The sequence below is a fragment of the Benincasa hispida genome, chromosome 12 (genome assembly GCF_027475165.1).
Source record: "Benincasa hispida cultivar pf3 chromosome 12, pf3_genome.v1.1, whole genome shotgun sequence".
NCBI classification, from domain to species: domain Eukaryota; kingdom Viridiplantae; phylum Streptophyta; class Magnoliopsida; order Cucurbitales; family Cucurbitaceae; genus Benincasa; species Benincasa hispida.
Window position 1 is genome coordinate 80,328,097 of NC_143489.1, and position 27,944 is coordinate 80,356,040.

The 27,944-nt window shown below is 31.5% G+C and overlaps 4 protein-coding genes across 7 annotated transcripts; 3 read left to right on the top strand and 1 right to left on the bottom strand.

Moving 5' to 3' along the window:
* Positions 1 to 248: 248 nt before the first annotated feature.
* Positions 249 to 2,351, top strand: GILP (GSH-induced LITAF domain protein). The gene is made up of 3 exons (XM_039050517.2): positions 249 to 627; positions 1,771 to 1,897; positions 2,013 to 2,351. Exons 1-3 carry the CDS (start codon positions 434 to 436, stop codon positions 2,094 to 2,096), a joined length of 405 nt encoding a protein of 134 aa, XP_038906445.1. The 5' UTR covers positions 249 to 433; the 3' UTR covers positions 2,097 to 2,351.
* Positions 2,352 to 7,389: 5,038 nt separating this feature from the next.
* LOC120068235 (leucine-rich repeat receptor-like serine/threonine-protein kinase At1g17230) lies at positions 7,390 to 9,267 on the top strand. Of its 2 annotated transcripts, none has more exons than XM_039019949.2 (8): positions 7,390 to 7,653; positions 7,745 to 7,877; positions 7,953 to 8,024; positions 8,103 to 8,246; positions 8,342 to 8,413; positions 8,508 to 8,588; positions 8,912 to 8,964; positions 9,079 to 9,267. In XM_039019949.2, exons 1-8 carry the CDS (start codon positions 7,578 to 7,580, stop codon positions 9,123 to 9,125), a joined length of 678 nt encoding a protein of 225 aa, XP_038875877.1. In that variant the 5' UTR covers positions 7,390 to 7,577; the 3' UTR covers positions 9,126 to 9,267. The 2 variants fall into 2 exon arrangements, with proteins under 2 accessions (XP_038875877.1, XP_090164320.1); XM_090308194.1 differs by having other exon boundaries at positions 7,462 to 7,653; positions 8,103 to 8,180.
* Positions 9,268 to 17,294: 8,027 nt separating this feature from the next.
* On the top strand, positions 17,295 to 19,424 carry LOC120092876 (leucine-rich repeat protein 1-like). Its single transcript, XM_039051120.2, has 7 exons — positions 17,295 to 17,717; positions 17,811 to 17,943; positions 18,021 to 18,092; positions 18,376 to 18,519; positions 18,799 to 18,870; positions 18,958 to 19,029; positions 19,121 to 19,424. Exons 1-7 carry the CDS (start codon positions 17,633 to 17,635, stop codon positions 19,194 to 19,196), a joined length of 654 nt encoding a protein of 217 aa, XP_038907048.1. The 5' UTR covers positions 17,295 to 17,632; the 3' UTR covers positions 19,197 to 19,424.
* Positions 19,425 to 19,948: 524 nt separating this feature from the next.
* LOC120092875 (hydroxyproline-rich glycoprotein family protein) lies at positions 19,949 to 27,468 on the bottom strand. Of its 3 annotated transcripts, none has more exons than XM_039051119.2 (12): positions 27,330 to 27,468; positions 27,076 to 27,218; positions 26,593 to 26,665; positions 25,804 to 25,878; positions 25,164 to 25,225; positions 24,971 to 25,039; positions 24,011 to 24,039; positions 23,692 to 23,899; positions 23,346 to 23,591; positions 22,812 to 22,856; positions 21,484 to 22,486; positions 19,949 to 20,470 (listed from the first exon to the last, which is right to left on the bottom strand). In XM_039051119.2, the coding sequence occupies exons 2-12, from the start codon at positions 27,187 to 27,189 to the stop codon at positions 20,466 to 20,468; spliced, it is 1,929 nt and encodes a 642-aa protein (XP_038907047.1). In that variant the 5' UTR covers positions 27,190 to 27,218; positions 27,330 to 27,468; the 3' UTR covers positions 19,949 to 20,465. The 3 variants fall into 3 exon arrangements, with proteins under 3 accessions (XP_038907047.1, XP_038907046.1, XP_038907045.1); XM_039051118.2 differs by having other exon boundaries at positions 19,949 to 20,476; XM_039051117.2 differs by lacking the exon at positions 19,949 to 20,470 and having other exon boundaries at positions 21,087 to 22,486.
* Between the last annotated feature and the right edge of the window lie 476 nt (positions 27,469 to 27,944).

Consider the following 27,944-nt stretch of genomic DNA (forward strand, 5'->3'; position numbering starts at 1 on the left):
ATCGTTAAGTGAAGCTTCTGAAAGAACGATTGTGACGATAGACATATATTAATATTAGTGATAGATATTTATCACCGATAAAAAGTGACATTTTAGTATATTGAAAATATTTTCGGGAATTTTAGGATTTAAAACAAATACTCCTTTTGATATGTTTAAATATTTAATACTCCATTAAAAAATATCTTATTACGTGTTTCCGTGTGGGGCCAATATAAATAAACCAATCACAACTAAGAATTCATTTCTTTTCTTATTTTCGTTATTTTTAAATAATATTTTGACGAGAAATTTCGACCTTTTTGACTTCGCAACAGGAAGGGCTTCTCGTTTCCGTTCTCTCTCCCAAGTCCTCTTAACAATTTTCATTACTTCCATTTCAACAACTTTCTCAATCTCAGGCAGAGCAGAAGAGATACAAAGCTTACCGATAATGTCCAAGAACGACGAGCCGGTCGTCGGAATTCCTCTCTACGACGGCAACAACCCCTATCAGGCCGGCCAGATCCCTTCCAACGCCATTTTTGGCGATCCCCAGGGCGTTCCTATCCAGCAAACCATGTATCGCGACACTCCTGCTCCTTTCTACTGTGTTTATTGTGGAAACTCCGGCCTCACCGACGTCAGGTGCCTTTTCTACCTTCTCTCTAGCCCTACATCTACGTTCTTTTTCACCTTTCTTTGATCTGTTTCATATTCTGTTAATTCTCTTTTCCTTCTGTGTCCGATTGATATCTCTATTGTTTGTTATCTTTAATTGAATTGTGAAATTCATGTACGGTTTTTGGGTATTGAAATTTTCGATTTCGTTTATTGAAACTTGTATTTGCTTGATCGATCAATGGGTCTTCCCCCTTTTTTGTCTTTGACCTAATTTTCTTCTTTAAGATTAGAATCACTTGTACACGACAAAATTTCGTGACTTTCCTTACAACATAAGGCAGGAGTTGTCTGGTTGTTGCCGCTATGCCTTAACAATGAATTGATTTGAGTGACGTTTACCCAATTTACTCAAAATGTGTTAGAAACTGTTGTTGCTTGGATGTTTAAATTACGTGATTCTGCTCTACAAACTATACTACTTCGTTTATATTGGTTTCATAATCGTTTGCCATCAAACTTTACTGTTGTCTAATAATGTTTACCTTCCTGCTTGTGTTTGGTATCTTACATATAACTAATTGGATTCACGGCAGTTACTTTGTTTTCGAATTTTTATAAACACTAAGTCAGGATGCAGGTGTAAGGTACATAACAAATTCAAGGGCTCCCAAATGTTGTACGCCATACAAAGTTCTGTTTGGCTGTAAAACATTCAAATGATTTACTTTTACATAAGGTGCTCCCTTCTTTAGAAATAGCATTATGGGGAATTTGAAATTTTACTATGTTGGACATGTCAATAAATCTAATCTGTTGGTATTGCATTGAAATTTATGTTTTGTTTATCAACAAAAACAAAGAAAATTACAATAATAGTATAAATAATAGGTTACAATGTTACAATGATAGTTTTTAGTGAGAGCTGCATACTATGTCCAAATCTTAGGATTGTTTATAGACAAGATTGTTCTCTGTCATAAGCTCAAGACTTGTTGTAGCAGGACTCCAATATGATTTATCTTGGTTGTGCTGCAAAAGTTGGTGTATAATTATTTTGACTAAGAATAAATTGGAAGCGAAGAGAGGTGGGTATTGTATGTTTGTGTTAACAGTGGAATAATCTTGCGTCTTCTTCATCTGGTTGTGATGCTTTCGTGAACTCCCCAGATCAAAGATAAGTTCAGCTGCTGTCGTTGGTTGCATGACGCCATTTTTGTTGGGAGTATGCTTTCTTTTTCCTTCAATGGACTGCCTTTGGCATAAGTATCACTATTGCCCCTCCTGCAAGGAAAAGGTATAACTATTTCCAGTCCTTGTTCATTCTCTCATTTGCTTCTTGTAATCTACATATTGTTTATTTGACACTTTGCTATTGGAGTAATAAACTCTACTGTCCTTTTTTTATTTAGGTTGGTGATTTTGAGAAAATGGATAGGTGTGCTGTGATGGATCCTCCAAACTGGACACAGCCAAGCTTCGCATTGCCTGCTTGATTTTGATGAGCTGCTATTTTTCCGCGTGGTCATTTTGCATCGTCTGCAGTCAGTACTTGCAATACTCGTGCTATTTTTGTGATGTTCTTGTTACACTTAGGGATAGGCATACTGTGGATATTGCTGCACATATACAATTGTGATAGAACCAAGTACATGGTTTTTTCTTTTATATCTTACTGCTTGTAAATACCTTGTTCTTACATTGGCATTGCTGTTTATATACAATACTGCTAGCCCAATTTGGACGAATCATTTCATAGACCTCTTGATCTTGATCATTCACCTCATAAGTGGAAATGGTATGCATTTGTTCAATTAATTTCCCTGGCTATTCACTTTCTGCACCTCCTAACATCACTTGTTTTAAATTCTCAAATTACATTTTGAGCATCCACCTCACCGTTTTGGATGAAATCATCCACGGGGTTTTCTTTTTCTTCTTTATTTGATTATCGAAAGCAAAGATGGATTGCCATGGCCTGCTTGATTTTGAGCAAACTTGAATTCTTATCAGTGATGATACTATCTGGTACCACGCAAGTAAACAATGAAGAAACATTTTGGAAAAGATAATATACCTGAATTCATTGGGGTCTTGCACAGAAAGCAGATGCAGGGAAAAAGAATCTCAAGTCAGACGCCGAGGTTTTCAATGTGGAAGCGAAGGTTTGGCATGAGAAATAAGAGCCGGTTTCGATAGCCAAAGAGACTGCCTGCATGGATATGGCACCGCAGGGCTTGATGGCAGCCTTTTTACAGATCCTTTCATGAAGTTGCAGTCTGCAGGCAAGTCATCCTTGGCTACAATACATGACTCTCCATTCCCATGTTGAACCTTCCTTCCTCATAAATCAGGTAAGAATTAAAACCTCCTGTTCTATGTTGAATGCCAAAGTGGAGTCCTTTTGAATCAAAAGGAGAGTTTAGGTATGTTTGTTTGTATGTCTTTTTGTTTGTGCGTTGGAGTTTGGTTTTTATAAGTTAAAATTAGCATCAGCAGCAGCTCCACAACAATAATACTGCAGTCTACACTCATCGAGGTTTCTGTCTCCGAATATATTCTTGTATAATTGGACTTATAAAATTTCTCTTGGCTATTTCTATAGATCAAGCCCCCCAACACCTATTTTCAGAGAATCTGCTAGAGAGGACAATTCACTCTGTCCTCATTTTCAACCTACAAATACACTTAAATTATAAATTATAAGTTGGAATAAAAGTTGGTTAAAATAACATTTTGCCAAGATATTTTGAATTTTGTTTCATTTTAGTCCATGTACTTTCAATTGTCTAATTTTAGTTTCTTGGTGCCTTTATTTGTGGTTAGTTTCTTTTTTCTTTTTCTTTTTCTTTTTCTCTATGAACAACTTTATAAATTATGAAAATAAACTTACCATCTTTTCTTACATGAAAATTATTATTGTATTTGATAAAAAGAAAAATCTTTGAAAAACTAAATTTAAGATTTATTGAAGGCACAGAGACTAAATTTAAGATTCATGGAAAAAAAAATAGATACTAAAATTGTACAATTAAAAAGTATAGAATCAAAATGAAACAAAATCTAAAATACAAGGATCAAGATGATGTTTTAGGTCTTGTTTTGTAACTATTTCTTTCTTTTTTAAAAAAAAAATTAAGTCTATTTCCTCTCCGCTTCTCACAATGATCTATATTTTTTTAGGTATAATGATTGAGTTTTTAGTTAAATTCTAAAAACAAAAACAAGTTTTTTAAAAGACTTTTTTTAGTTTTCAAAATATGTTTTGGTTTTTTAAACCATTGGTAAAAAGTAGATAACAAAGGAAGAAATTTGAAAATGAAAGTAGTGTCTATAGTCTTAATTTTCAAATATAAAAACCAAAAATCAAATGATTGTCAAAATTTAGCCGTGTATTTTAAAGTTTGTACCTATATTAATCCCTAAACTTGAAAGTGGAACAAGTCTTTTAGTCAATTGTTAAAAACTTTATATAAGTCAAGTCATTTATTAGACTCAAACTACTTTGTAAATTGATCGCTAATTTGAGCTAAATTATATCTAAGATCGTCATTTGTAATTATTTAAAAAGAAAGCGTACAAATCTAAACAATTATAATAAAGAAAAGAAAAAAATTGGGAAGAAGGTGGTTGACTCAATGACACTCTCGTTTATATGGTTTATATTGTTAATCAATTATAAAAGCCAAACTTGAAACAGACAATACCATAATATATTTCTTAATCCAAAAGGATCTATTTCCAATTATGTATACTTATAATTATACATCCCAAATAATAGAGATTAGAGAATGCTTCTCAATATAACATTCTGAGTGGGAATGGTATAATGATATTGTCTAAATTAGATTAATTTTTATACCTTAGAAAGGTTTATGTCAATCATTTTTAATTGACATAAGAAAGAATATCTAATAATTGCATTAATAGTAAATTAATTAGCAAGTGACTAAAAATGGAAATGATTAAATATAATCTGGGTTGCACATAATCTCATAATATCCGTTTTTATATAAAAAAAAAATTAAAAAATAAAATTTGAAAAATAAAAAACTGTGCGGTTTTTTTATTGGGCAACTCTCTATATTTTTTTGGAAAAGAAAAGGGAAAAAAAGACTATTTAATCAAAGCATTTAATATTGTTTAATTTGCCACAAAATTCAAAGAAGGAGATGGAGTGAAGTATACCCAACAAAAACGACAATGTGCTTCTAGACTTCTCGCGATAAATTAATTATCTCATTTTATTGCTTAATCTTTGAGAAAAGTATTAAGAAAAGATTTAATTACAAGAGCTTCCACTTCTATGAACACGTATTTATTGAAGCAGTCAACTTTCAAATTTGTAGGCCTCAAGAAAATACCTAACTAACTTAAAACAAAGTTTATTTTCCTCTTCCACAAGTTCCCATTCGACGATCTGTAATTAATTTGAATTTTAGAAGAACAAATGTTTGAGTTTGACTGTTGATAGGAGCATAATCGTTTTTTTTCTAAATATTACTTCACCAATAATTTTCTTCCTTTATTACTTTATGAAGATGATGTTGGAAACTAAAACATGTTTGCGAATCATTTTATTTTTAGCTTTTAGTTTTTAAAATTTAGGCTTGTTTTCTCTCTCAAATTCCTTGTTATGGTTTTCACTTTTTGGGAGAAATATTTGCATTCTTAGTCAAAATCTACAAACAAAAACAATAATTTTTAAAATCTTTATTTTGTTTTTTGAAATTTTGTTTAGAATGCAAATGAAACTGTTAAATACATTTTAGTCTCATATTTGGAATGTTATACCATTTTAGTTCTTGTACTTTTAGTTGTCCAAATTTAGTTTTTGTATTTTCAATCAATCTTAAATTCAATATCTATCAATTAGATTATCGTTGATTTTTTAAAAAAAATAAAATAAGTTTGTATAAACATTCTTTTCATAATTTTTGAAAAATGTATTCATAGTCTCTTTTCTTGAATGAGAGTTTGTTGTTATTATTTTATCAATTTCAATAAATTAACTCTAGATGATTAAATTTAAGATTTCTTAAAAATAGTAAGACTAAATTTGGACAATTAAAAGTACATTGATTTAAATAAATAAGAATAATATTCCTTTAATATGAAAAAAAACACATTTGGTCATATGTTTGTATTTCTTGTAGTGAGGGTGATTTGGGAGACATATTATTCCTTCTTGAAAATTGAAATGTTGTTGTTATTACGAAGCTTTTGTGACTTATCTTAGTGGAGGCCTTGGTTGGAAGGGGACATTGTTCTTTTCTACTATATAGTATGGTGGTTATTTTAGATGCATATAGTTTCATGCACACCAAAGTTTCTAACCTGGTCTTGGGCCTTGGCTTCTTGCTCTAACGTGCTGGTAAGTAAATATCTCAAAGAAGGTAAATGAAGTGATGGTAGAGGTAGTTAGGAAAGATCGTGTGATTTAGCTTCCTTTTCATTCTAGAGTTTTTTTGGTCGCCAATATTTTGGAGTCTTGGCTTCCTAAGCATTTAGTGGTTACCTTGGGTTGACCTCCTTTTATTTGGAGGTAGTATTCTCTAACACTCTTTCATAGTTTTGCTTGTTGTGCTAGATAGGCTACAAACACATGACCCGATTAGATGTTGGTATTATGAAATCCCAAACATATGTATGCTTTGAAATGGTGAGATTGAGTCTAGAAATAATTTATTTTTTGATTGACGTTTTAGTCCAACTATTTGGGGGTGTTATTGTGGGGTTGTTGGTCTCATAAAATTCCTGTGAAACACGGAGCTTGAATGCATTTTTTATTTTTAATACATATCGTTTGCAGTAAAAAATTTGGAGAGTAGCTTAATGTTTTGTTATCTATCGTCTTTGGAGGGAGCATAACCTTCATATCTATATGGTTTACCTCACCCCTTGTTGGGAATAACTTGGGCTTTTGGCCCATAGCAAAAAGCAAGGAAACGTTTCGAGGGAAAAGTAGTTGTCCCACGATGGAATATTTTGATTGTTTAAGAGGTTTTTTTTAACAAAAGCTTGCAATAGAGCTTACAAATTACAATACTTGTTCTACAAAATGTTAAAGGAAGAATCGACATTCTCCATTCTACAAAATGTTCAAGGAATAATCAACATTCTCCATAGTATTAATGTGTCTGAAAGTGATTTTGAAATCATTAAAACCACTTTTGTCATGCTAGTTAAGACTTATCCATGACACTTATTTTTAATCGTTTCTTACTGTTTTGTTCTTGACAAGGGCCTTACATGACAATCAACCAGCTTTAAGTTTATTACAACTTTCACATTCCAAAAACATTAAGAACCACCAAATTTTTTTAGTGATTATTTTGTTTCACTTAGAATTAATATCATGTTTTGTTGTGATTTTGTACTAATAAAATTGCAACTTTAATAAAAATAAATAAACTGAAAATTCATGGTGCGTTCTTAGGTTTTGCTTTTTTTCAAAACATGACAAAAAACTTCAGCCTAAAAATTTGATTGCTATCTGATTTCTATGTGATTGTTATGTGATTACTATCTGATTTGTATGTGATTGCCACACCTGTAATTAAAAAAAAAAAAAAAAAAAAAAAAAAAAAAAAAAAGTTGAAGTCATGACTTTGATTTCTTAAAATGTATTTGTCATACAATACATTTTTCCTAAAAACAATCTTGACTATTTCAAAATCACTTTCAAATATGTTATAATTTTTTCCACGGATTTGACTAGTAACCATTAAGTCAAACAAATACCTCAAAAAATTTCATTTAATAATAACATTTTTCCTTGTAATGATCATTTGACTCACTCAAAGCTTAGACCATTTCTTGCAACAAAGCTTTCAACTTACAATCTCTTTCATTTCTTGTTCAATCAACTACCATAATTTAACAAAATTCATATAAAAAGAAACCCACCCATCACCAAAAAAGAAGAGATTTGGGTCCAAATATTAAGCGCTTCCAATAATATTTACTTCAACCCGATGGCCATTTTCAAAGATATAGTTTTCTTCCTATCATTTGCTTCATCCATTGCTGCAGTCCTCTCTAACTCAGAAGGTAACATAAAAAAAGAAAGGCGCACACAAGAGAAAATTTGTAGCTATGTATGAGAAAAATGAAGTTGTTATTTATTTGATATATCTTATAGGGGATGCTCTGAGTGCATGGAAAGCTCAGTTGGTTGATCCAAACAATGTCCTTCAAAGTTGGGACACCACTCTTGTAAATCCATGCACTTGGTTCCACATCACGTGTGACGCCGATAGCTCCGTCGTCAGAGTGTAAGACGATTTTAGTCTCTTCGAAAATTTATGCTAATAGATTAAATGTTTCATCTTCTTCTTTTCTATGTCAAGGGATCTTGGCAATGCTAATCTCTCCGGCCGCCTTGTTCCCCAACTCGCAAACCTGCCAAATCTTCAGTATTTGTAAGCTGATATTACCCATCGTTGTATTGCTAAGTTTGAATCAGGAAACTTTTGATATAATGATTGGTGGATTTGCAGGATGGTATATGACAATAATTTGAGTGGTTCAATTCCAAGGGAGATTGGGATGTTAACAAATCTGAAGAGTTTGTTTCTGTACAATAACAATTTCTCTGGGCCTTTACCACCTTCCTTAGGAAATTTGAGCTCTTTGTTATTTTTGTAAGTAGTTGAAATTAATGGCAAAAACAAATGGGGTTTTTATAATTAAGTTTATTTATTTTCTTTTATATATATATATATATATATATATTTAGTGAAGCACAAGGCAACAGTTTTAGTGGAATGATTCCTGCATCTTTTGGGGCATTGACATCTTTGAAGACTTTGTAAGTCTTTGCATTTCCCAATTTCCCTTTGAGATTTAATTAAACTAACTGCTTCTCTAATGGTGATCAACTAATTAATTAATTGTATTTACAGGAGATTAGACAATAACAAGCTTAGTGGCATCATCCCTTTCACTCTTCTGCAACTGGTTGAGTTATCCAATCTTCGGCTTCTGTGAGTTTGCTTCTCATTAACTTTCTACAAGGAACAAAGAAACAAAAAAGAATGAAATTTATTTAATATAAATTTAATTATATCACCAATCGCTTGTGGGCTCAAATATTTGTAAATGGCCCAACAAGTCAAGTACGTAACTTTCTGTTTTGATACCATATTAAAACCTGGAACACCAAAAAGAAAGACAAGAACTATTCAAATTCTGGAGGGAAAAGAACACAGAAAACTAAAATAAAAACCAATAGCTATGAAAACTCGATTTAAGTAGTAATATTGCTTCTGTTTTCTCTCTTTTTTTTTCTTTTTTTTTTTTTTCTCAGGAATGTTTCGCTAAACTCGTTTACCGGGACGGTTCGTCCGACAAATTCATCAGGTAAAGAAACAAATTAAGATGTCATAAGTCAATATGAAGATAAAGATTTTGTTATTAAAAAAGTAAGAGAAATGTGGAATATAGTTTTGAAAACATGTTGCTTGTGAACTGCAGAGTTGGCAGTGACTACAATAATACAAGACCCAAAAGCTCAAATTTAAAGTTGAAGGAAGATGAAGAAATGGCAGAACCTTGAGATATAAAATGTGGGATTTCTGTTTGAATCTCAAAAACTTTCTTCATGGATTTTATGTAATAAATAATAATAATAATGTCTCGAGGTACAGATGTACTTTGGTTGTCTTTCTGGTTGAACACTTTATAAAGCAGTAGAATATGTCATTTCATTTGATATCAATAATATTTATATATAGAGAGAGAGAGCAGCTTTGATGAGTAAAGGAAGATGAACTTTCTTTGCAATTTGAGAATTTGGGGTGATGATTGATTTAGTAAGTGGAAAACAGGGTCAATATCAGATATATTTATTAGAAATGATGTCCATACTTTTAGAAGAAACTTTCTTCTTTTTTTTTTTCAAAAAAAAAAAAATTGAAAATAGATAAGAAGAAAAATCAAAAGGAAGGGAAAGGGGAATTCGCTGTTTACCTTTTATCATCAACTCAACTTGAACCAACTGCTCCATTTTCATCATTCTTTTTACTTTTTAAACTTATGGTTAATAATTTTCTTATGCTTTTGCCCATGTGTGCAAATATTTATTTATCTCTACATTATTTTGTTGTTTTTTTAAAAAAAAAAGAGAGAGACAAGAGTATGATTCATCTCTATAGTTAACATTTGTTTAATAAGGTTGATAATTTTGTAATTTTACTGTCTTTTAAAATTGTATGTGGTACATACATACATAAATATATATATATAGAAAAATACCTTTTTAGTTAATACATTTGGTCTTTTAGATTTTCTAAATGTAATTTTTTAGTCCTCGAGTTTTTAGAATATATTAGTGTATTTGATTCTTAAATTTTTAAAATATATTTTTCAAGTCCCTATGTTTAGTTCCTCGGGAACTAAAAAGGTATATTCTGAAAACTAAATGGTCAATTGTCAAATACTTTTATTGTTAAAAACTCGAAAACTAAAAAAGTATATTCTTGAAACTTAGAACCAAGTTGCACATATTCAGAGACTAAAAATGTAACTTTTTTCATATATTTATGTGATGTTTATTTTTTAATATTAATAGAAAAGTTGAATTTGAAGAATAAAATGCACAATTTATTTTATTATTATTATTTTGTAAAGAAAACAATAGTAACTTTTAGAATGTTTAATCTTTGATGTACCTTTATTGATAAAGGAGTGAAGATGATTTATCCCTTAAAGACGCATCCTCGCTAGATTAGAATCTTGAGACTAAAAAAAAAAAGATAACATATAGATCTTTAGAATAAGTCAATGGTCAAAGAACGTGTGACCAATGGTGTTTGCTTTTCTAACTCCAAGAGGTAAGGACTTTTTAAGATGAAAATTTGGTGTTTTGTGTGATTAAACACTAAATTGGGGTCTGATGAAGAAGAACAAAAACTTGTCTTTGGGATGTCTAAACAAACACTAGAACAAGGGGGAAGAAAATGGACAACTTTTTCCCATCATTATTTGTTTTTATTGCATCTTTTTATAAAGAATTTGAAAAGAAAATGGAGGGAAAACAAAAGATACAATTAAAGCACTCTTTCTTCTTTTTTTTTTTAGTTTCTTTGGGTGAAGCTTAGTCAAGTCACTTCTTTTAAGGACATATGTTTATCATCATTAATATCCTACCCAACTAAGGTCTTATTTTCAAATGGTTGGACTTCATTTCAATGATTATTACCCACCATTTTTATTTTAATTTCTTTTGGGTGTGTTTGGTATCTTATTTTAAGAACATTTCTCTATTTCTAAGAAATAAAATTATTTTAAAGAAGAGTAATTGAACCTATTATTATTGATTTTAAGATTACCATGTACTTCAAATTACTATTTACAAGTGCAAGTGCATAGTCTAGTGTAAATAAAATCATTTCAATCATTATCCGTATGAAAAAGTAAAGAAAATTAAAATTTTAAAGGGAAAAAAACTTTAAAGAATGTACTAGTAATCAAATATATTTTTAATTTAATTTTTATTTCTAAAAGATATGATTTTAGTGCAATTTTAGTCTTTGATCTATTACAAACTTCTTTTAGCCTCTAAATGATTGAACGTTTGATTTTAATCCTTATATTCCTCTCTTGTTTTATTTTAGTCTTTAAAATTGTAGAATTTAAAAGTTGACTATTCCCTTTTATTAAATCTCATATTTAAAACCTACTGTATCTAATTTTTGATTTTTTTTTTTTTATATATATATAATTTTAGTTCTTTTATTTATATGTCACGTCACAAATATATCATTTTTTGAGTAACTAGGCGTTGGAAATACATTGTGTGTTTTAAGTACAAACAAAAAATTACATACTTTACATGATTAGATTCGCAATAATTTATCCAACTCATCATAACTTAATCTCTTAGTTAGAAGAAGAAATGTTATAAGAATATGATGAAAGTAGAAATTTGGTGATAATTTTGATAATTGAATGGAATGTATTGAGAAGAAAAGCATTGGAAATCCTTGTCAACATAGCACTCTTTGATAATATGTATAGATTAGTTATCCGGACCTTTTTATATGATTGGGAATCTCTTGTGAAAGTTTGTTTTGAAAGCAAAAAGAAGCAAATTTGAAAGTTTTGTTATGGGTTTATGTTTGATAAGAAGATGGGAAAGTCAAAAGAAAACTAAGAGATGTGGAGGGACCCCTTTTGTTGGTGAGAGATGAGAGAGCATTAGGCATCAAAAGAAGAGTCTCACATGCTTGCAATGTGCAATCACACTTCCCTTTCTTCACACCTCTAAGTGGGCCTCCCTCAAAAAAGCCCATCTCCCATCCAATCCTTCCAACTATTTCTTTTTCTTTTTTTTTTAATCCTACGTTTGAAATCCGTGTCTATTTGATCTTTGTGCTTTTATAATTAACTTTTTTTAATCTCTAAAATTTGAATAATTATTCTAAATGCTTCCTAAGCTCATTTCAAATTGTTGATTGAGCTATTAAATTTTAGTTATATGAAAAAAAAATTAATTACTTTATAGAATATGGCTATGCTATTTAGTTTGTGTTGTTTATACCATTAACAAAATATTACAATATATTTTATTTAATATGTTTTTTTCTTTTTTCTTTTTTCTTTTTTCTTTTTTTCTTTTTTTTTTTTTTGAATTTGTGAATATATAGATTTGGAGATTTGAACATCTAACCTTTTGATTGATGGTGTATATTTTATGTTAGTTGAACTATGTCTATGTTGGCGTATGCATATATAATATCACACCAATTAAGTCCAAATTTATTTAATAAACATGTCATGTCAATCTTGTGTAATAGTTAATATAGTTTGGTTGAAACCAAATAAAACCATATACAATTTAAAGTTTAGTAACCTACTTAGAAGTTTTTAATATTCACTAGCTTAATAACCATTTATAGTTTATCTACATATGAGTAAAAGTGAATCATTGAACTAAGAATATTTTTTATAAAAAAAATAAATAAATAATAGCCCTAAATTTTGGAGGTTATTGTATCAATTAAAACCCTAAATTTTTATGGGCGTATTAATTTATATTCTCAATTATGGTAAATTTGATATGTATGAGACTTATAATTTTATCGATCAATCAATGACATTCATAAGCAAATCAAATTGAACTCTTAGTATGATTATCTTTGAAAATTATTCATGCATCAATTATATTCTTCCATTTTATTAATTTGATATTTGAAGAAGTCTACACTGTAAGAATTGGTGCACTTAATAAAGGGTCTAAATTGATTCAATTAAGAGATTTTTAGAGTTTATTAATTGAAACAATACAATTATACGTCTCATATTTTTCGAATGAAATCAGAAGGATGATGTAAATTCATCTAAATTGATAAAATTACTAATTCATAATTTTAACGGATACACCAATGGGTATAAATTGATATTTTCTTTATTATTTTCTATTTAAATTTTACAAATTTACATATGTTGGAATATTTGATTAAAAAATTGAATATAATACTCAAACAGTCCTTTTTTCTACTCAAATATATTTTTAAACTTTAACTTCATATTATACCTATGTGTAAAAGGGGGAAAAACTTTATTTTCCTCTTGTAGTCCAAGAACAATAAATGTAGATTCTTTGCCTCTAAAAAAAATTATGTGAAAGTTAAGTATTTCCATTATTTGGTTTCAGTTGACTTCACTGCAAAAGTATATATATATATATATATTCCTTTCAAAGTAATTCCATATCTATTGTTTTTCCTTTTTTAAATCTAATGTCAAACAAAATTTAGGGTACTAGCTGTTAATGTAACCCTACAAAACTTTTAATAATAAATCTTTTACTTTTTACATGTAATATTAATTTCAATATTTACCTATAAATGTGGATGTTGACTAGTTAGAAAAATAAAATTACAATAAATATGATGAATTTCATTACAAATTTATTTAATTTAATTCGAATAACCTAGTAAAGTATGTAAATATAGCTCTTGTTGTCCAAAGCTAAATTATAAAAGACAATAGTTAGTTCGTTAATAAGAATATAAGTAAATTTTATAAAATGATATTATTGGACTTCAACCAAATAAAAGAAACCTCGTGAATGTATAAATATTAGATATTGTAGATAAAAAAGTTGTTATGAATGAGAGATCAAATGCTATAAAACAGGACAAAACTATAGGGTCGTCACAAGATGAGATTGGTAAGAGCCTAAGACTCAATGCGGTTTAATGCTCAGTCTATGACGGGTAAAACCTGCCTAAGTCCAATCTAACTCAAGCTTATACATATTCCCTATGTGACAAGTAGCATGCATGCTGAAGTTCTCTCTTTGTTTTACAAGTAGCCTCATCTTGTTTCTTTGTCGAAATTATGCAAATCCACGTAGGGTGGATTCGTGCAACGACAAATGACATGAGCGCTAATACCTAATATAAACAATATGTTATAAAGTAAGAGTCTCGAAGTAAAATGAGAACACTCTGTAACGTAGAATCAGATAGAAACTTGAGTAAAGTAATTATGCCTCTAAATACTTTTTAATTATTATTATTATTATTGTGAATGGACGTAAAACATATTATTCATAGAATGAAAAAGAAATGGATGGAGGAAAGGGAAATAATAAAATTGGGTTCCGACAGCCCACGAATCTCAAAGTGAGACATTATTATTCGAAAACTCCATTGGTTAAATAAAACTATAAATTATAATATGCCCACTCGTGCTTTTAGTTTTTGGTGAACCAAATCAAAAGAAAACATAAATCCATATTCTTTTTAACCAGTCAAACACTTTTCTTTCTCTAACCAAATTATTTTCTTTTAATAATTTTATTCCTAAAGCTTCCTGCTTTTTTTTCTTTTTCTTTTTTTGCTTCCTTTTTTTAATAATAATCATTGAGAGTGGAAAAAAAAAACAGAGAAAATGAATAAAGAAATGTCAGTGGTGGTCAGTCTGATAAACCCTATTTTTGGCCCAATAGATTTTAAAAGATTTTTTTAAGTATGGGATTCTTCGTACCACTCACCCTTCTTCTTCTTCTGCTTCTTCTTCCAAAGTGCTTTTTATTATTTTTTTTAAAAAAAAGTTTTTCATAAATGATGTTTCAAAAAGAAAAGTTATTCTTTGACATTTTGTTAAGATATAATAGAGGAAAAAAAAACTTTAAATTTACCCTTGATTTTTTAGCTTAGAGATGTAATTTGACGTGATATTATTATAGGTATTTCAAATTTTTAAATTTGATAGATGTTACAAAAATTGATTCAGTCTAAGATGCACTTTAAGTATTTCTTTTAGTATAAAAAATTTTTAAAGAGCGTTTGAGGCAAAGACTTTCTAAGACTATAATGATCATCTACTTAAATACTATTTTGTAATCCTTAATTAATTACAATCAAAACTATTTCAAAATTCCTATTTGCTACCGTTTTTACTATTTTACATTAATCATTTTTTTATTCTTTGTTACGGTGTTTACTATTTCCTTTTCAAACTAAAATAGTTTACATTTCAAACACATACTATTATAACTCAAACTAAAATAATCTACACCATAAACACAAACTATTATAACTCAACTATAATAATCAACTCTTTGCCTCAAACGTCCTTTTAAAGACATATCGAGAATTCATTAGATACAAAATTATATTTATTGACTATAGTTAATACAATTTTTTTAAAAAAAAATTTATTATAAAAATGTTGGTGGATTATGCATCTGTTTTGATTTTCTTAAAATTTATTTTATTTTTAAAAAATTTAGGGAAGTGCTTAGCAATTAAGAATAAGTTCAAAGTGATTCATAATAGTGTAACTAAGAATCTCCTTTCTAAAGGAATAATTCAAAATATCATTAGAAAAAAACAGAAACACTCAAACAGAATATCATTGCTCTAATGCTCTTCTTACAATATTAATGAGTATTAGTTGAAATTTTGTTGGTTTTAAAAGAAAAAAAGAAAGAGAAAGAAAAGAAAAGAAAAGAAAAGAAATTAGGTGGGTAGGAAAAAGTAGGGCATAGAGATAGGTATTGTCACATTCCATTGAAAGGACCACATTTTACAAACATATCCCTTTACCAAATTTTACCTTCCCACCATATGCCCTTCATTTCAAATTTAATTCCCTATTTGTCCAATTGCAACTTGGATTGGAACATATTTTTTCATAACTATTTCTTTTACTCTTTCTTTTCGAATTCATCCATACTCTTCCCATTTTATTTTAGTCCTTACTAAACCCAATAAAAATTAAAGTTTCAAAAAGTCATTTTGTGGGTTCTTTTTGGTTGATTAATTGTCTAACTCCACTAGAATTAAACTACTCATTTAAATTTTTTTGGGTGTTTTTCAACCCGAAAGTAGGAGTTTCTGGACTTCATTTCTTGTTTGGTCCAAAGAGTTTGTAAGTCTCATGACTAAAAAAATATCAATTTTATATCTTATCAAAATCTTAAACCGTTGACCATAAGAATCCACCACTCATAGACTTGGTAACTTCTTACTTCTCACTATTTCACTTCTTACCCCAAACACTCTAAATTTATGTCCAACAACATCTCCTTTTTCACCTTTTTGTAAATTGTCTCTAAAAATCTCATAGCTATTTTTTAAATGAAAACAACAACAAAAAATTATCTTTTTTTTTTTTTTTTGAAGAGGTATTTTAATTAAAGTGTGGGGTGGGGGAATCGAACCTCAAACCACGAGATTGATAGTATAAATATTATGCTAGTTGAGCTATCCTCTTATTGGCAAAAAAAAAAAAAAATCTTCTCTCTCCTATATTTGTCAAGGACTTATAGTGATCAAATTAGTCGAACCTCTGATTGAGGTTTTTTTTTTGGCTAGTTCATACTTTATGTTATTTGAACTATGTTCATGTTACCTAATAAGTATTTATTGTTGACCCTATTAATTTAATCCTTATGTAACATTTAAATGATTTGTCATATCAACATTAAATTCATAGAGCAAATAAAAAAGGGTTTCTAACACATAAAAATTGAAAGTTAGATCATTAGACAAATTTAAATAGAACTCTAGTCACTCATGAACCAAACTTAAGACTTAACCTTTTTAAAAAATAGAGGAGATATTTTTTTGGTCCTTATATTTTAAAATGTTGTATTTTAGTCCTTAAATTTGAGTTTAATTTGAATTTAGTCGCTAGGTTTCAAGATATTACAATTTTTCGCTTAAAATTTGAGTTTGGTCTCTAGATTTCAAGATTTATATTTTTAATGTCACTTTTTTTTTATTATTATTATTAAATACTCACTTCAGTCTTTTGCACTAATCTTTTATAATTAATTTAAAATAATTATAAAGTGAAATTTTAAAATTAATTTTAATATTGATGAAAAAATAGAAAAGCTTAATTAATTATAATTCTTTTAAAATAATTAATATATATTATCTTTATAGACTAAAAATGAGTATTTAAAAAAAATTCGATGTTAAACACTGTAAATCTTGAAACTTAAATGACCAAATTGAAACAAAACTCAAATCTGAAGGTTAAAATTGTAATATTTTGAAACCGATTAAATTGAAATCAAACTCAAAATTTAAAACACTAAAACCATAACATTTTGAAATATAAAGACTAAATAGAAAATTTAAATAAAAAAAAAAACTTACGAATCAAAAAGACACTTTTTTTTTTCTTCTTAATATATATATATATATATATAATAGAGAGAGAGCATTTGTGGAATGGTAAAATAGAGTTATTGTCCACTTTTTTGTGGTACCAATTAGAAAAAATCCAAAAAATGAGAGAGAGGAAATAATATGCAACAAAAACAAGATGTCAAGATTGGTACATAACACAATACAATATAGCAATAGCAGCAGCAGCAGCAGCACCCTCTTCCCTTTTATGGGCTCTATAAATTCTCCAAACCCCTCTCATTTTCCCATTCCCTTATGCTCTCTCACTTCTCTCTTCTTTTACCATAAAAAAAAAACTATTTCTCTCTCTCAAATAAATATATATAAAAATTTCATCTTTTTTCCTCACTACCTTCAAAAACTCCTTCACAATGCCAACCTTCCCTCTTCTTCTTCTTCCTCCTGCTCTTTTTTTCCTCTCAAATTTGTTTCTCTCCATTACATCCAACTCTGAAGGTAACTAAAAGTTTCATCTTTATTATTCCTCCCACACTTTTCTTTTTAGCAAAAATAAACTTATCAGAGGGCAATGTTTTTGGATGAACACAGGTGATGCTTTGTATGCCTTGAGGAGATCAGTAAAGGATCCAAACAATGTCTTACAAAGCTGGGATCCAACTCTTGTTGATCCTTGTACCTGGTTCCATGTCACTTGTGATTCCGCTAACCACGTCACTCGCCTGTAAATACCTTCATCATATGTCGACTTTGTTGTAAGTCTTGTATTCGAACTCTTGTAATATGTCTTCTTTGATGTAGTGATCTTGGAAATGCAAAGCTATCGGGCAACTTAGTCCCCGAGTTGGGAAATCTCGAGCACCTTCAATACTTGTAAGTGATTTTAAATTATAATGTCTTATTTACTTAACTATGTTCAAATTTAGAGATAGAAAAGGAGGAGGTTAGTAATAATGAAGAATTGGTTTAAGGGTGGGGGAAGTTGAAGGGTTTATTTAAGAAAGAGTCAGCAATTTCAATTCCCAAGTCAATCAAACAACTATTTAAGGGATAATAATAATGAATGTGAATTTTTGGATTTTGGTGGTTCTGTTTTTGCAAACTTATTTATTGCAAACTTTAATGTGGGATTGGGTGTTGGGTTTGGTTGTTGCAGGGAATTGTACATGAATCAATTGGTGGGTCCTATTCCAAAAGAGATCGGACGGTTGAAAAGCCTCATCAGCTTAGATCTCTACCACAACAACCTCACTGGCCCCATTCCTTCTTCCATCAAAAACCTCTCCAATCTCAACTTCCTGTCAGTCTTCTCTTTCATTAATCTCATTCTTCAACTTTCAATTATGTATTAGTCTACTAAATCTCTATAGTTAACTTGGTCTATTTTTATGTACTCGCACTGTTCTTTAAAGAATTATATGACAGGTTGAATTTGAGTAGGTTTGAACATTTGGTGGCTCATTAAGTGTTAAAATTGATTGATTAGACATCAAAGTTGAAAGTCTAGAAACCGACTTTTATTTTGTTATTTGTGGACCGTTTGATTAAAATCAAATGGTTGGTTCATGTGAAACCACAGGAGATTGAATGGGAACAAGCTCAGTGGAAGAATACCAAGGCAACTCACAAAACTTGGCAACCTAAAAATCATGTGAGTACATTAAATTTTTTCCACATTATTTGTCTTTCGTTCATTGTCATAATAGCCTGTGATGATCTAACAATTTCATCTTCATAGTGATGTGTCGGATAACGATCTGTGTGGGACGATCCCAACATCAGGCTCCTTCTCCAAGTTCTCGGAGGAAAGGTGAATGATCAAACTTATTGGTTTTTACGGTGATCCATTTTTTTTATATAGATGTTTGCTTGATTTTCGATTTACGGTTCGATTTATGCAGTTTCAAGAACAACCCAAGATTGGAAGGGCCAGAACTAATGGGGTTTGTGAGATATGAAAATGGAGGAACCTGCTGATGTTTTGACTTGATGTGCCTCAGTTAAAAGGAGAAAGGGTTTCTGTATTGTAAAAATAGTATCACTTATAATACTCCATATCAAAATATTGTAATGTAAACTTTTGGGAGGTCATTCTGGTTAGCACTTTCTAAATCATTCAGGCAGATGTTGAACAATATTCAAAACAAAAGTTTGCACAAATTCTAGCTAAATAAAGAGAGAAAAAAGTACAAAAGGAATTTTGAAGCTGAAGAGTGTAGAAACCATTCTTTACCAATTTGAAATAAGAACAAACCAACTTAACCATACCAAAAACTATTTAACTTCTATTAGATAGAGAGCAGAACCCTATTAAAAGAAATATCCAATGAATGTATATTACGATTCATTGGGGGAGATGTTTGCCTCACAATCGTCATAAATCAACATATGTGATAGTCTAAAATTAAGAAACCTAGATTTTTTTAATGAAAGAATAGGGACTCAAAACCTTTGCAAATTTGTAAGTTGTAAGAGTAAGACAACTTGGGTAATAGGTTCAAAAGTCTGAGAGTTTGTTTGGAATGACTTTTATAATACTTAAAAAATAGTTTATATTTTGAAGGACCGTTTAATCTCTTTTTTAAAGGGTTTGAAAAGTCATTTCAAACAGCCTCTAAGTTTATGTAGCCAAAACATGTATGGTGCGTAAGATTGGTAAACCAGATTAAAAAGAAACTCACTGGTAAACTTTAATGTCACAATTCAAATCTAACTAATACACCAGACACTTCAAATCCATAAACTCATATACAACTAAAATACCAGTAATACAGGTTAACTGTAAATAAAAGTAGCATCTAATGAGGAATTTGTATACACAATCCTTCCCATATCAATTGAAGAAAGGTTACTTGATCCATGAATGAAAGAAGAAAATCACAATACATTCAACATTTTGGAGCATTGATTTCTCAACCTAGAAAATATAAACTAAAGGGTACAAAATTGGAAGGGAAAATCATTTTTTGTTATTCTGGGTTCTTTTTTTTTTTTTTTCCTTTGCTGGGGGTGGTTCTTTTTTTTCCATTAATTGCTTGAGGAGATACAAAACTCGTTCGGTGATGAACGCAATGGCAATTATTTAATTAATTACGTGCCAAAGGGTCACCATGAAACGAGAACAGAATTGATGAGGAATTATTTACAACATAAGACCTGTGCTCGAAGATGGTTGGAAATGACTACCTTTGGCCCCGACCATTTTTTTCTTCAATCGACAGACTATAATATCCACATAAGGCTTCCTCAGTCTGCACCTGTTGCAAAATACATCAACGTTGGAAAACAGGACAGACATGCTCAGAAACAGAAGACAAATCTAAGGATGTCGTCATGAGTTTGTGTACCACATAATTAAGAAGCAATCTTGTTGGTTGATTTGTTTCAGGTTTTACCCACAAGTCAACCTAATTCTTAGTTCTAACTCAACTCAGCATAGGTCAACAGTTATGATTTAAACGAGTTTCTCATATACATTACCCATGAGACCACCCCAAAATGAAAAATCTTCTCAACCTCAAACAACCCTGCAGCATTGATTACTAAATGTGCTCTGGTCTCTTTCTAACTACAGTGGTTCCAAAGGGTCTCGTCCCGCCTTCGTTATCAATATCCATCTCAATTGATTTTCAACATATATAGTTAGTATAGAGGGAAAATAATATCCAAATCTAAAATCTGTCTAAATCTATGCGTGGACCGAGGTCGGACAATAATGAATGTCATAGTTATATTGTATTGACTTTCACTGTTGTCTCGTGTCATAATTTTACGGTAGGTGCAAATTAATCACAATAACTGAATATCTTATCATTGGAATCTATGTATGGATAGGCAGGTTAAAAGACTCAAAAATAAATACCATCATTTATCAATGTAAAGCAACATGGATATTATCTACTTGTAAACAAAATATGGTAACACCATTTATCAATGTCACATTCTAGCATGAGAAACATAAAAGTTGTTGAATCTAGTAACAGAGCAAGTAACGTCTTTTGAAAATCAAATATCCAGATGCCCCGTGCATCCATCGATGAGATGGTCATGAACACCTAACAAATGTAAACTGAAACTAATATCACTTCTCATATTCATCTAACTACACGGTAAGGCACCCCATGCTTCAATCTAAAACCCCAGATGTTGAGGTTTACCTGAATATTCACAATTTGTGTAAAACCTAGTTCACGAGATATCTTAAGAGATTAGGAAAGTTAACTTACAGACATGGAGAATAATCAACAGCGAAGGGGTTTATTACCTTTAACTGCAGGACCATTCTCTGAACCTGTTGACGTATGACTCTGGTTGTTAGATAAGGTAAGTGGTGATAAGGGAGGTGAAGATGTGTCTAATACCATTTCAGCAGATCGAACAGTTTCCAAAGGTTTCGGCTCGTGAAATAAGGTCTCTGTCTCCCTAGGACTCCTGGATGGAATGGAGAAACTACGTGTGATGGTTTGGAGAGGAGGAATTGGCAATGGAGATGCCGCACTCCTTACAACAACTTTAGTTGCAGCAGATTGTCCTTGACTTTTGGATACCAAAGGAGCTGAGTGACCAATTAAACCTGAAGGTCTTGACGACTTATATGTTGAACTAATAGGAGGCCTAGGAAGCTCATGGAGCTCATTTATTTTAGGTGAGGAAATAAAAGTAGGGGAAGCAACTGGGGACACTTTTGGTGATGATGACAAAGGTTGTGGTATTGGATTTCGTAAGAGAGGTCCTGAAAACAACTGAGGGTTTTCGACTGGAACAGGCTTGTTAGTTGATGGCTTACCTATTAGAGGGCCCGAAAAGGCTAGTCTCTTAATTTTTTTAGCATCAGAAGCAGCAGCTAAACTGTGCCGTGGCAAACCATCAGACAGAGGAGGAGGCAGCTGAGTGGATGATGCGTTAGTGTTGTTATTCTCCTTGAGTATAGACTGCGCCTTTGCAGCACCATGTCCTGCCATATTTTCATCTCCCACTAACTTGTCGTACTTCCTTGGTTCCAATGGTGACGAGTGCCGCAATAAATTTTGCTGACGTATTGTCTGTATGGTACTAGGCACAGGATTTCCAGGAACCCCAGAAATTGAACCCTTTGTATCAGCTGGGGTCGGTAGAACATATGTATGAAACTTCCGAGTTGATGAAGGATGCATCTGTCTTATTCTTTCAGCAGCATCAAATTTTTTATCAGGAAAAAGTGGAGCAGACTGACTTACTGTTCTACCACCAAAGGAAAAGGAATTCCTACGATTTCTGTCCAGATTCTCCTGCAAGGAGCCACATAGAAACATAAATTTCTGAAAATGGAAGACTGCATTTTCTTCGTACTTTTCATGTATCAAAGATGTTAAATGTGAAACTGATATGGAAAAGCAGCTATTGCCAAAGTCCAGCACTCCATCGAGGAAGGAAACGTGACGCATGCAGTGCATGTACTTATACACTAACCAACGTTATAAAAATAAGTGATATTTTGAATCTACATAACCTACAAAATGATCTCTCTCCAGGATAATAACACAAAGGAAGAAATTTCAGATTGTAGTTATAATTAATACATAAACATAAACACAATAAGAAAACTGTGTTTACCTTCAAAGCTTCCACATGATGAAATGTAAGATCTGGCTGGTCCAACTGCATCATTGATACACTTACACAATTAGCATATATTTGAGTGCTTAAATTCAACAACTAAACCATGTATGATGCCTTCTCTACTACCCATACATCCTGCTGTTCCAACACACTGAATATACATAAACACGGTGCAGAACAGATCATTTTCCCAAATGCCAAATCACTAAAAGATAGAACTCCAGAAATGTCCAACCCTTAGAATATATGACATCAAGTCCATACGACATTTCATATCCCATATAGGTGACTACCATGATTTAGACCCATGACCTCAAAGATATAAATTTAGGTTTATAGCTTATCGCTTTAATCAGTAGGCCAAACTATGGTGATTACAAAAGAATTGAGTTCAACAGACAAACCTACAGAGACCATATGCAATTAGTTGTTCTCTTTAACCCTGTTTCAAATGTCCCCATGAAATGCACAGACGAAAGGAAAAAAATTCAGAAATTATTGAGTCGTTGTTTTAAATTAAATGATAACCTCTGAATTCCGTAATGTTGAAATAGCTTGATCATGATCATTTTGCGCATAATCAAAACTTAGTTCCCCATCATCACCCTCATCATAGCCATCATCATCATCATCGACACTATCATGATGTCCATCATCCATGTTGTCATCTTCCAGTCCACTGAACCGGTAATCTATGTGCTGCTGCTCTGTCAGTGATTTAACATGTGGTTCCACTGCTTCAAGAGATTGAAGTGCCTTCTTGAAGAAACACAGCTGTTTCCAAGCAGGAGATGATGTAAATCATCAAAAATAAAATGCAGAGTAAAGACCTAAAAAGGAAAAAGGAGAAGTCCCATGAAATGGACAACCGAACCTGAGCAGCATGATGACGTGCAGCCTGTGTGAGAAGACTATGAGACTGTCCTTGCTTCAAAGATTTCAACCGGAAAACAAACAATGTTGCCTCATCATCATATTCTTCTCGGGCTGTTTGCAACTGTTGCAATGTAAAACTTTCTCCTTTGACAGTTTTTGACCTCCCCTTCTCCTTGTGCCTCTGTCTCATGTACTCATATACTTCCCTGTGAAATATACAATGACGTAGAAGAACATCATCAGAAAGAACATTAACCCACAAACCAGGTTTTTCATATGCATGTGGGTTTAAGTAAGAACAATTATTTGCAACAAACCTTTTCTCATCACATTGCCTTTTCATCTCCTGCATCCAAGTGAACGCCAGTATGTTAAGTGCTTCATATCAATATTCTACTCAAAATATAGTCAAAATTGAGACAATTATACAATGAAAACACACACAATATTGTTACCTTACAGTTGTTAAATGCAATCTATTCACAAACAAAATGAAGTTAAATGACATACAGGAAACAGTACAAAACCCAGAGCGAAATCTAGATTGCAGTAGTAATATAACATAGCCAATCCAATAATCATGTGCGGATTTAAACACAATCCAATAACCATGTCAAGCTTTACACACATGCACGCAGAAAGAACTGAAGTTGCAACTGCGGTAAATTATAGGAAATAAACAATCAAACAAGAAAATAGCAAAAGGATAACAACTAAAAACAAGAAAATAAGCTGTCATCAAACTTGCACATGCCGGACCCTTGATCATGTGTCAATTTGAGAGAATTAACTACAGTAAACAAGGTTTTCATTACTTCTTTAAAAAGTTAGGCTTTCTAATTTCCAAAGCATCTATCTCAGCCTTGGGTGAAGAATTCTCTGTTTCCTGTCTAAACCAGGAAAAGAAGAGCAAAAGACATGTTTCTTAGCCTTCAAGACTTCTGTTCAGATTATTCCACTATTCTATAGATATCATTCTCCCACAAACAACCAAAGGGTAGGGGATGGGGACAGCAGCCAACTACAAACCTTCAACATTTAGAAGTAGTTATGCAGGACATTCTTAATCCTCAACACAGATTTCATTGCTGGGAACTAGATGCCCATAGATGCATGACACCCAAACAATATCAGGAACGGTGATGGAGGATGTACAACAGTAATATATAATGAGCTGATTCCCAAAAACATGGTAGTATGGCAGTTTCCTAATTACTAAAAAGGATCTGAAGAACAGTTGCCATATAAATTAGATAAAAAATCCATCAAGGACATACCTCAACTGTTCGAAGTTGATTCAAAAGAGATTCAGATGGGCGTGTTATTGTTTGTGAAATATGAGAGCGCTGAAAAGTTGAAGCATACTGAATTTAGCACTCAAAACCCAAGAGCTTTGACATTAGATACATAGGTAGATAGAATGTCAAATAGAGAGAGAGAGAGAGAGAGAGAGACCAGAACCCAACTCACATATCGATCAACAAGTTTCTGGAGCTCAAATTGCACCTTTCCGAGCATTAGCAGAACCTTGCCTGCATGGGGGTGAGAAGACACATAACTCATGATTCGCAAGTTTGAGTAGTGATAATTGGTAACAAAGCCAACCACACTTGGAAAATATTTAACTAATAAAAAAGCTTCAACAGAAAGTAGCTTCATGCAATTAGCCTTATTGTTTTTTTTTTACTGGTAACAGAAAAATTATTAATCAGCAAAACGATTGCTATAAGTCAAGAGAACGAGGCATCCACCAAATTGAAATTGAAAGAAAAAGAAGTTTATAAAATAATCCACCTAAAACAAATAAAAGCAAAATGCACCAAAATCTCAAGACTCGACAATTAGCACCTATTCAAATAGGAGGAATGCTTGAGAACAGAACAGTTGCACGTATATAGCAAAAGGAAATGAGCAGATATCCATTCATAACACCCTACTCGGAAAACATAGTTCTGGATATAAATATGACACCAAGAAACCGTATGTCCTTAAACTAAGTTAATTAACAGGATTTAAGATACACCAATGCAATTATTAGTGTATGGTCATCACTCATCATACACACCCATTGTAATTAATGGCATCGAGAGAAAATTTACATTTAACATACCACTATCTTCATCATCATTCTGGGCGGTTTTCTCAAGAAGGCATGCACCCATTTCTTGTAACGAGACTGAGAATTCTAAAAATAAGGCATAAGAACCACAGTTAAATGATGAAGTTGCAGAACCAGCTATGCCAACGGTGTTAGAGATCTTAAGATCTGACATCCCATATAGATTTAGAAAGGCTCAAATTCAAGATTATGTATCATGAAAGTAAAAGAGCCACGCAGCATTATGCATTCAAAGAAATAAATTTAAATAAAGCAGAATCTCCTTGTGGTAGCAAAACTTTAACTCTTGCATTCATATATAGATACATCCAAAGTCAGTGAGTACAAAAGCAAGAAGTATTGAGATATTATTAACAAAATCCACAGGGAAAAAGGTTAGAACAAAAAAAGAAAATCCACAAAACCACTTTACGTGGGAATTGAAAATTAACCTCCCTAAATAACAATTAAAAGTGCAACAACATTGGCTAAAAGAGCCATAGAGTTCATATCATTGAGCATTGTTTGTAAGAGCATCCTATTTAGATCGTTCATTCCTTTGCAATTGTATGTATACCGATATCAACCTTATCCTTAAATCTACAATCAAAATAAGATCACGGCAAACATAGCATTCATATCTTATTGCATTTTATTTGCAGAGAAAATGTAAGGGGAAGCATGTAAATGAAGTAAGCCATGATCATAACAGCCTCTTCATTCAAGCTGCTGATAAGAGATATAAAAGACAGTTAACTGAAACTCGATAAGTTAGAACATTGATTGATCTAAACATTTTACCGTAAGCACTATTTTCTGTAGCGGCAGCTGCAGAAAGTAAGCTATCATAACAGTCTCTCATTTCTTCCATGTCCTGAAAGCACAATACCACACTAACCAGTAAAAATTTCACGACATCAACACTTAAAATAATCCTGAAACACTCCTACGAAAAAGGAAAGAAAGAGAAAAAGAAGAAAAAAGGGGAAGAAATGAGAATCCAATCTCTTCCCACCACTTCCAAAACCCTAAATTCCCATTTCCATTCTTCCTCGTGCATCTAAAACATGTAAATGAATTGCCAGAAACAAAATCCCAATAGTAAGAATTGAGTTACAGAGCTAAAAACTTCAGGAGACTGAGAAGATTAAAGGAAAAAGCAAAAACAAAAAGTGGGGATTAAAAATTGAAGAAAACTAAAACAACCCTGGCATAGATTGCGCAATTCCCTCTAGAATTGGCAATTCCCCAAGAGGATAAGCGAGAAAGAGCAAAAGAAGATACCCGAGAAGCCTGAGCAAGCTCATCCAATTGAGCCAAAGGACGAAGATCTATACGGTCCCTAGGTTCGTGCTTATGCAGTCCAAAACCCCTCAACTTCCTCAAAGAAGTCTTCATTTTGATGCTCCTTTTGTTCTGGTATGTCCCTTCAGAAAATGGGAGAAGGAAAGAAATCGAAGAAATTGGTGAAGTCAAAAAGGGGGAAAAGAATTTTTTTTTTAAAAAAAAAAAAAAAAAAAAAAAGTTGCAGAGAGTACGAGGAAGAGGAGATGGAAGATGAAGAAGAAAAGCCCTCAATCTCAATGCCACTTTTTTCTTCGTTCAAACTCCTCCATTCTCAGCTTGCGTCAGGCACAAATGGAAGACCCAAATATCAATAAATATTTTTTTTATCATTATTATTATTATTATTATTATTATTATTTTCCCCAATTTGATACCAAAAATTAAAAATTAAAAATCTCACAGCTCCTTTCTCCTTCTTCTACAATCTACATCTTGACTTCAATTTTATTTATTAAAAAAAAAAGGATTTTTTTAAGAAAAATTGAAATTAGTGTCTGAAGGCCACGTAGTAGTGCGCAAAATTAGTGGAATTGATCATTTCAGTTTGACTGCATTCCCATTGATTAGCGGATAGAATAACTTATTTTTATTTATTGTTACTTAATTAAAATATAATCTTCCAATCATTTTTTAATTATTATAAATTCCTTTTCTTTGTGTTCCACAATCAATGGTCAATTGCTGCTCTATTCATTTTCCATTCTATCTTTAATTATTATATTAATTCATGAAACACTCATTTCCTTTTGTTTCATGATAATCCGGTTCTTTTATGAATATAATTTCTCATATATTTGCTTTTTTTA

Coding starts and splice junctions, on each gene's coding strand:
- GILP (XM_039050517.2), top strand. CDS start 434: ATGTCCAAGAACGACGAGCCGGTCGTCGGAATTCCTCTCTACGACGGC. Junction 628..1,770: donor TCCGGCCTCACCGACGTCAG/GTGCCTTTTCTA, acceptor TGAACTCCCCAG/ATCAAAGATAAGTTCAGCTG. Junction 1,898..2,012: donor GCCCCTCCTGCAAGGAAAAG/GTATAACTATTT, acceptor TTTTTTATTTAG/GTTGGTGATTTTGAGAAAAT.
- LOC120068235 (XM_039019949.2), top strand. CDS start 7,578: ATGGCCATTTTCAAAGATATAGTTTTCTTCCTATCATTTGCTTCATCC. Junction 8,025..8,102: donor CTGCCAAATCTTCAGTATTT/GTAAGCTGATAT, acceptor GTGGATTTGCAG/GATGGTATATGACAATAATT. Junction 8,965..9,078: donor TCGTCCGACAAATTCATCAG/GTAAAGAAACAA, acceptor TGTGAACTGCAG/AGTTGGCAGTGACTACAATA.
- LOC120092876 (XM_039051120.2), top strand. CDS start 17,633: ATGCCAACCTTCCCTCTTCTTCTTCTTCCTCCTGCTCTTTTTTTCCTC. Junction 18,520..18,798: donor CTCTCCAATCTCAACTTCCT/GTCAGTCTTCTC, acceptor GTGAAACCACAG/GAGATTGAATGGGAACAAGC. Junction 18,871..18,957: donor CTTGGCAACCTAAAAATCAT/GTGAGTACATTA, acceptor TCATCTTCATAG/TGATGTGTCGGATAACGATC.
- LOC120092875 (XM_039051117.2), bottom strand. CDS start 27,189: ATGAAGACTTCTTTGAGGAAGTTGAGGGGTTTTGGACTGCATAAGCAC. Junction 25,040..25,163: donor AGAAACTTGTTGATCGATAT/GTGAGTTGGGTT, acceptor TCAACTTTTCAG/CGCTCTCATATTTCACAAAC. Junction 23,900..24,010: donor AGGCAATGTGATGAGAAAAG/GTTTGTTGCAAA, acceptor TATATTTCACAG/GGAAGTATATGAGTACATGA.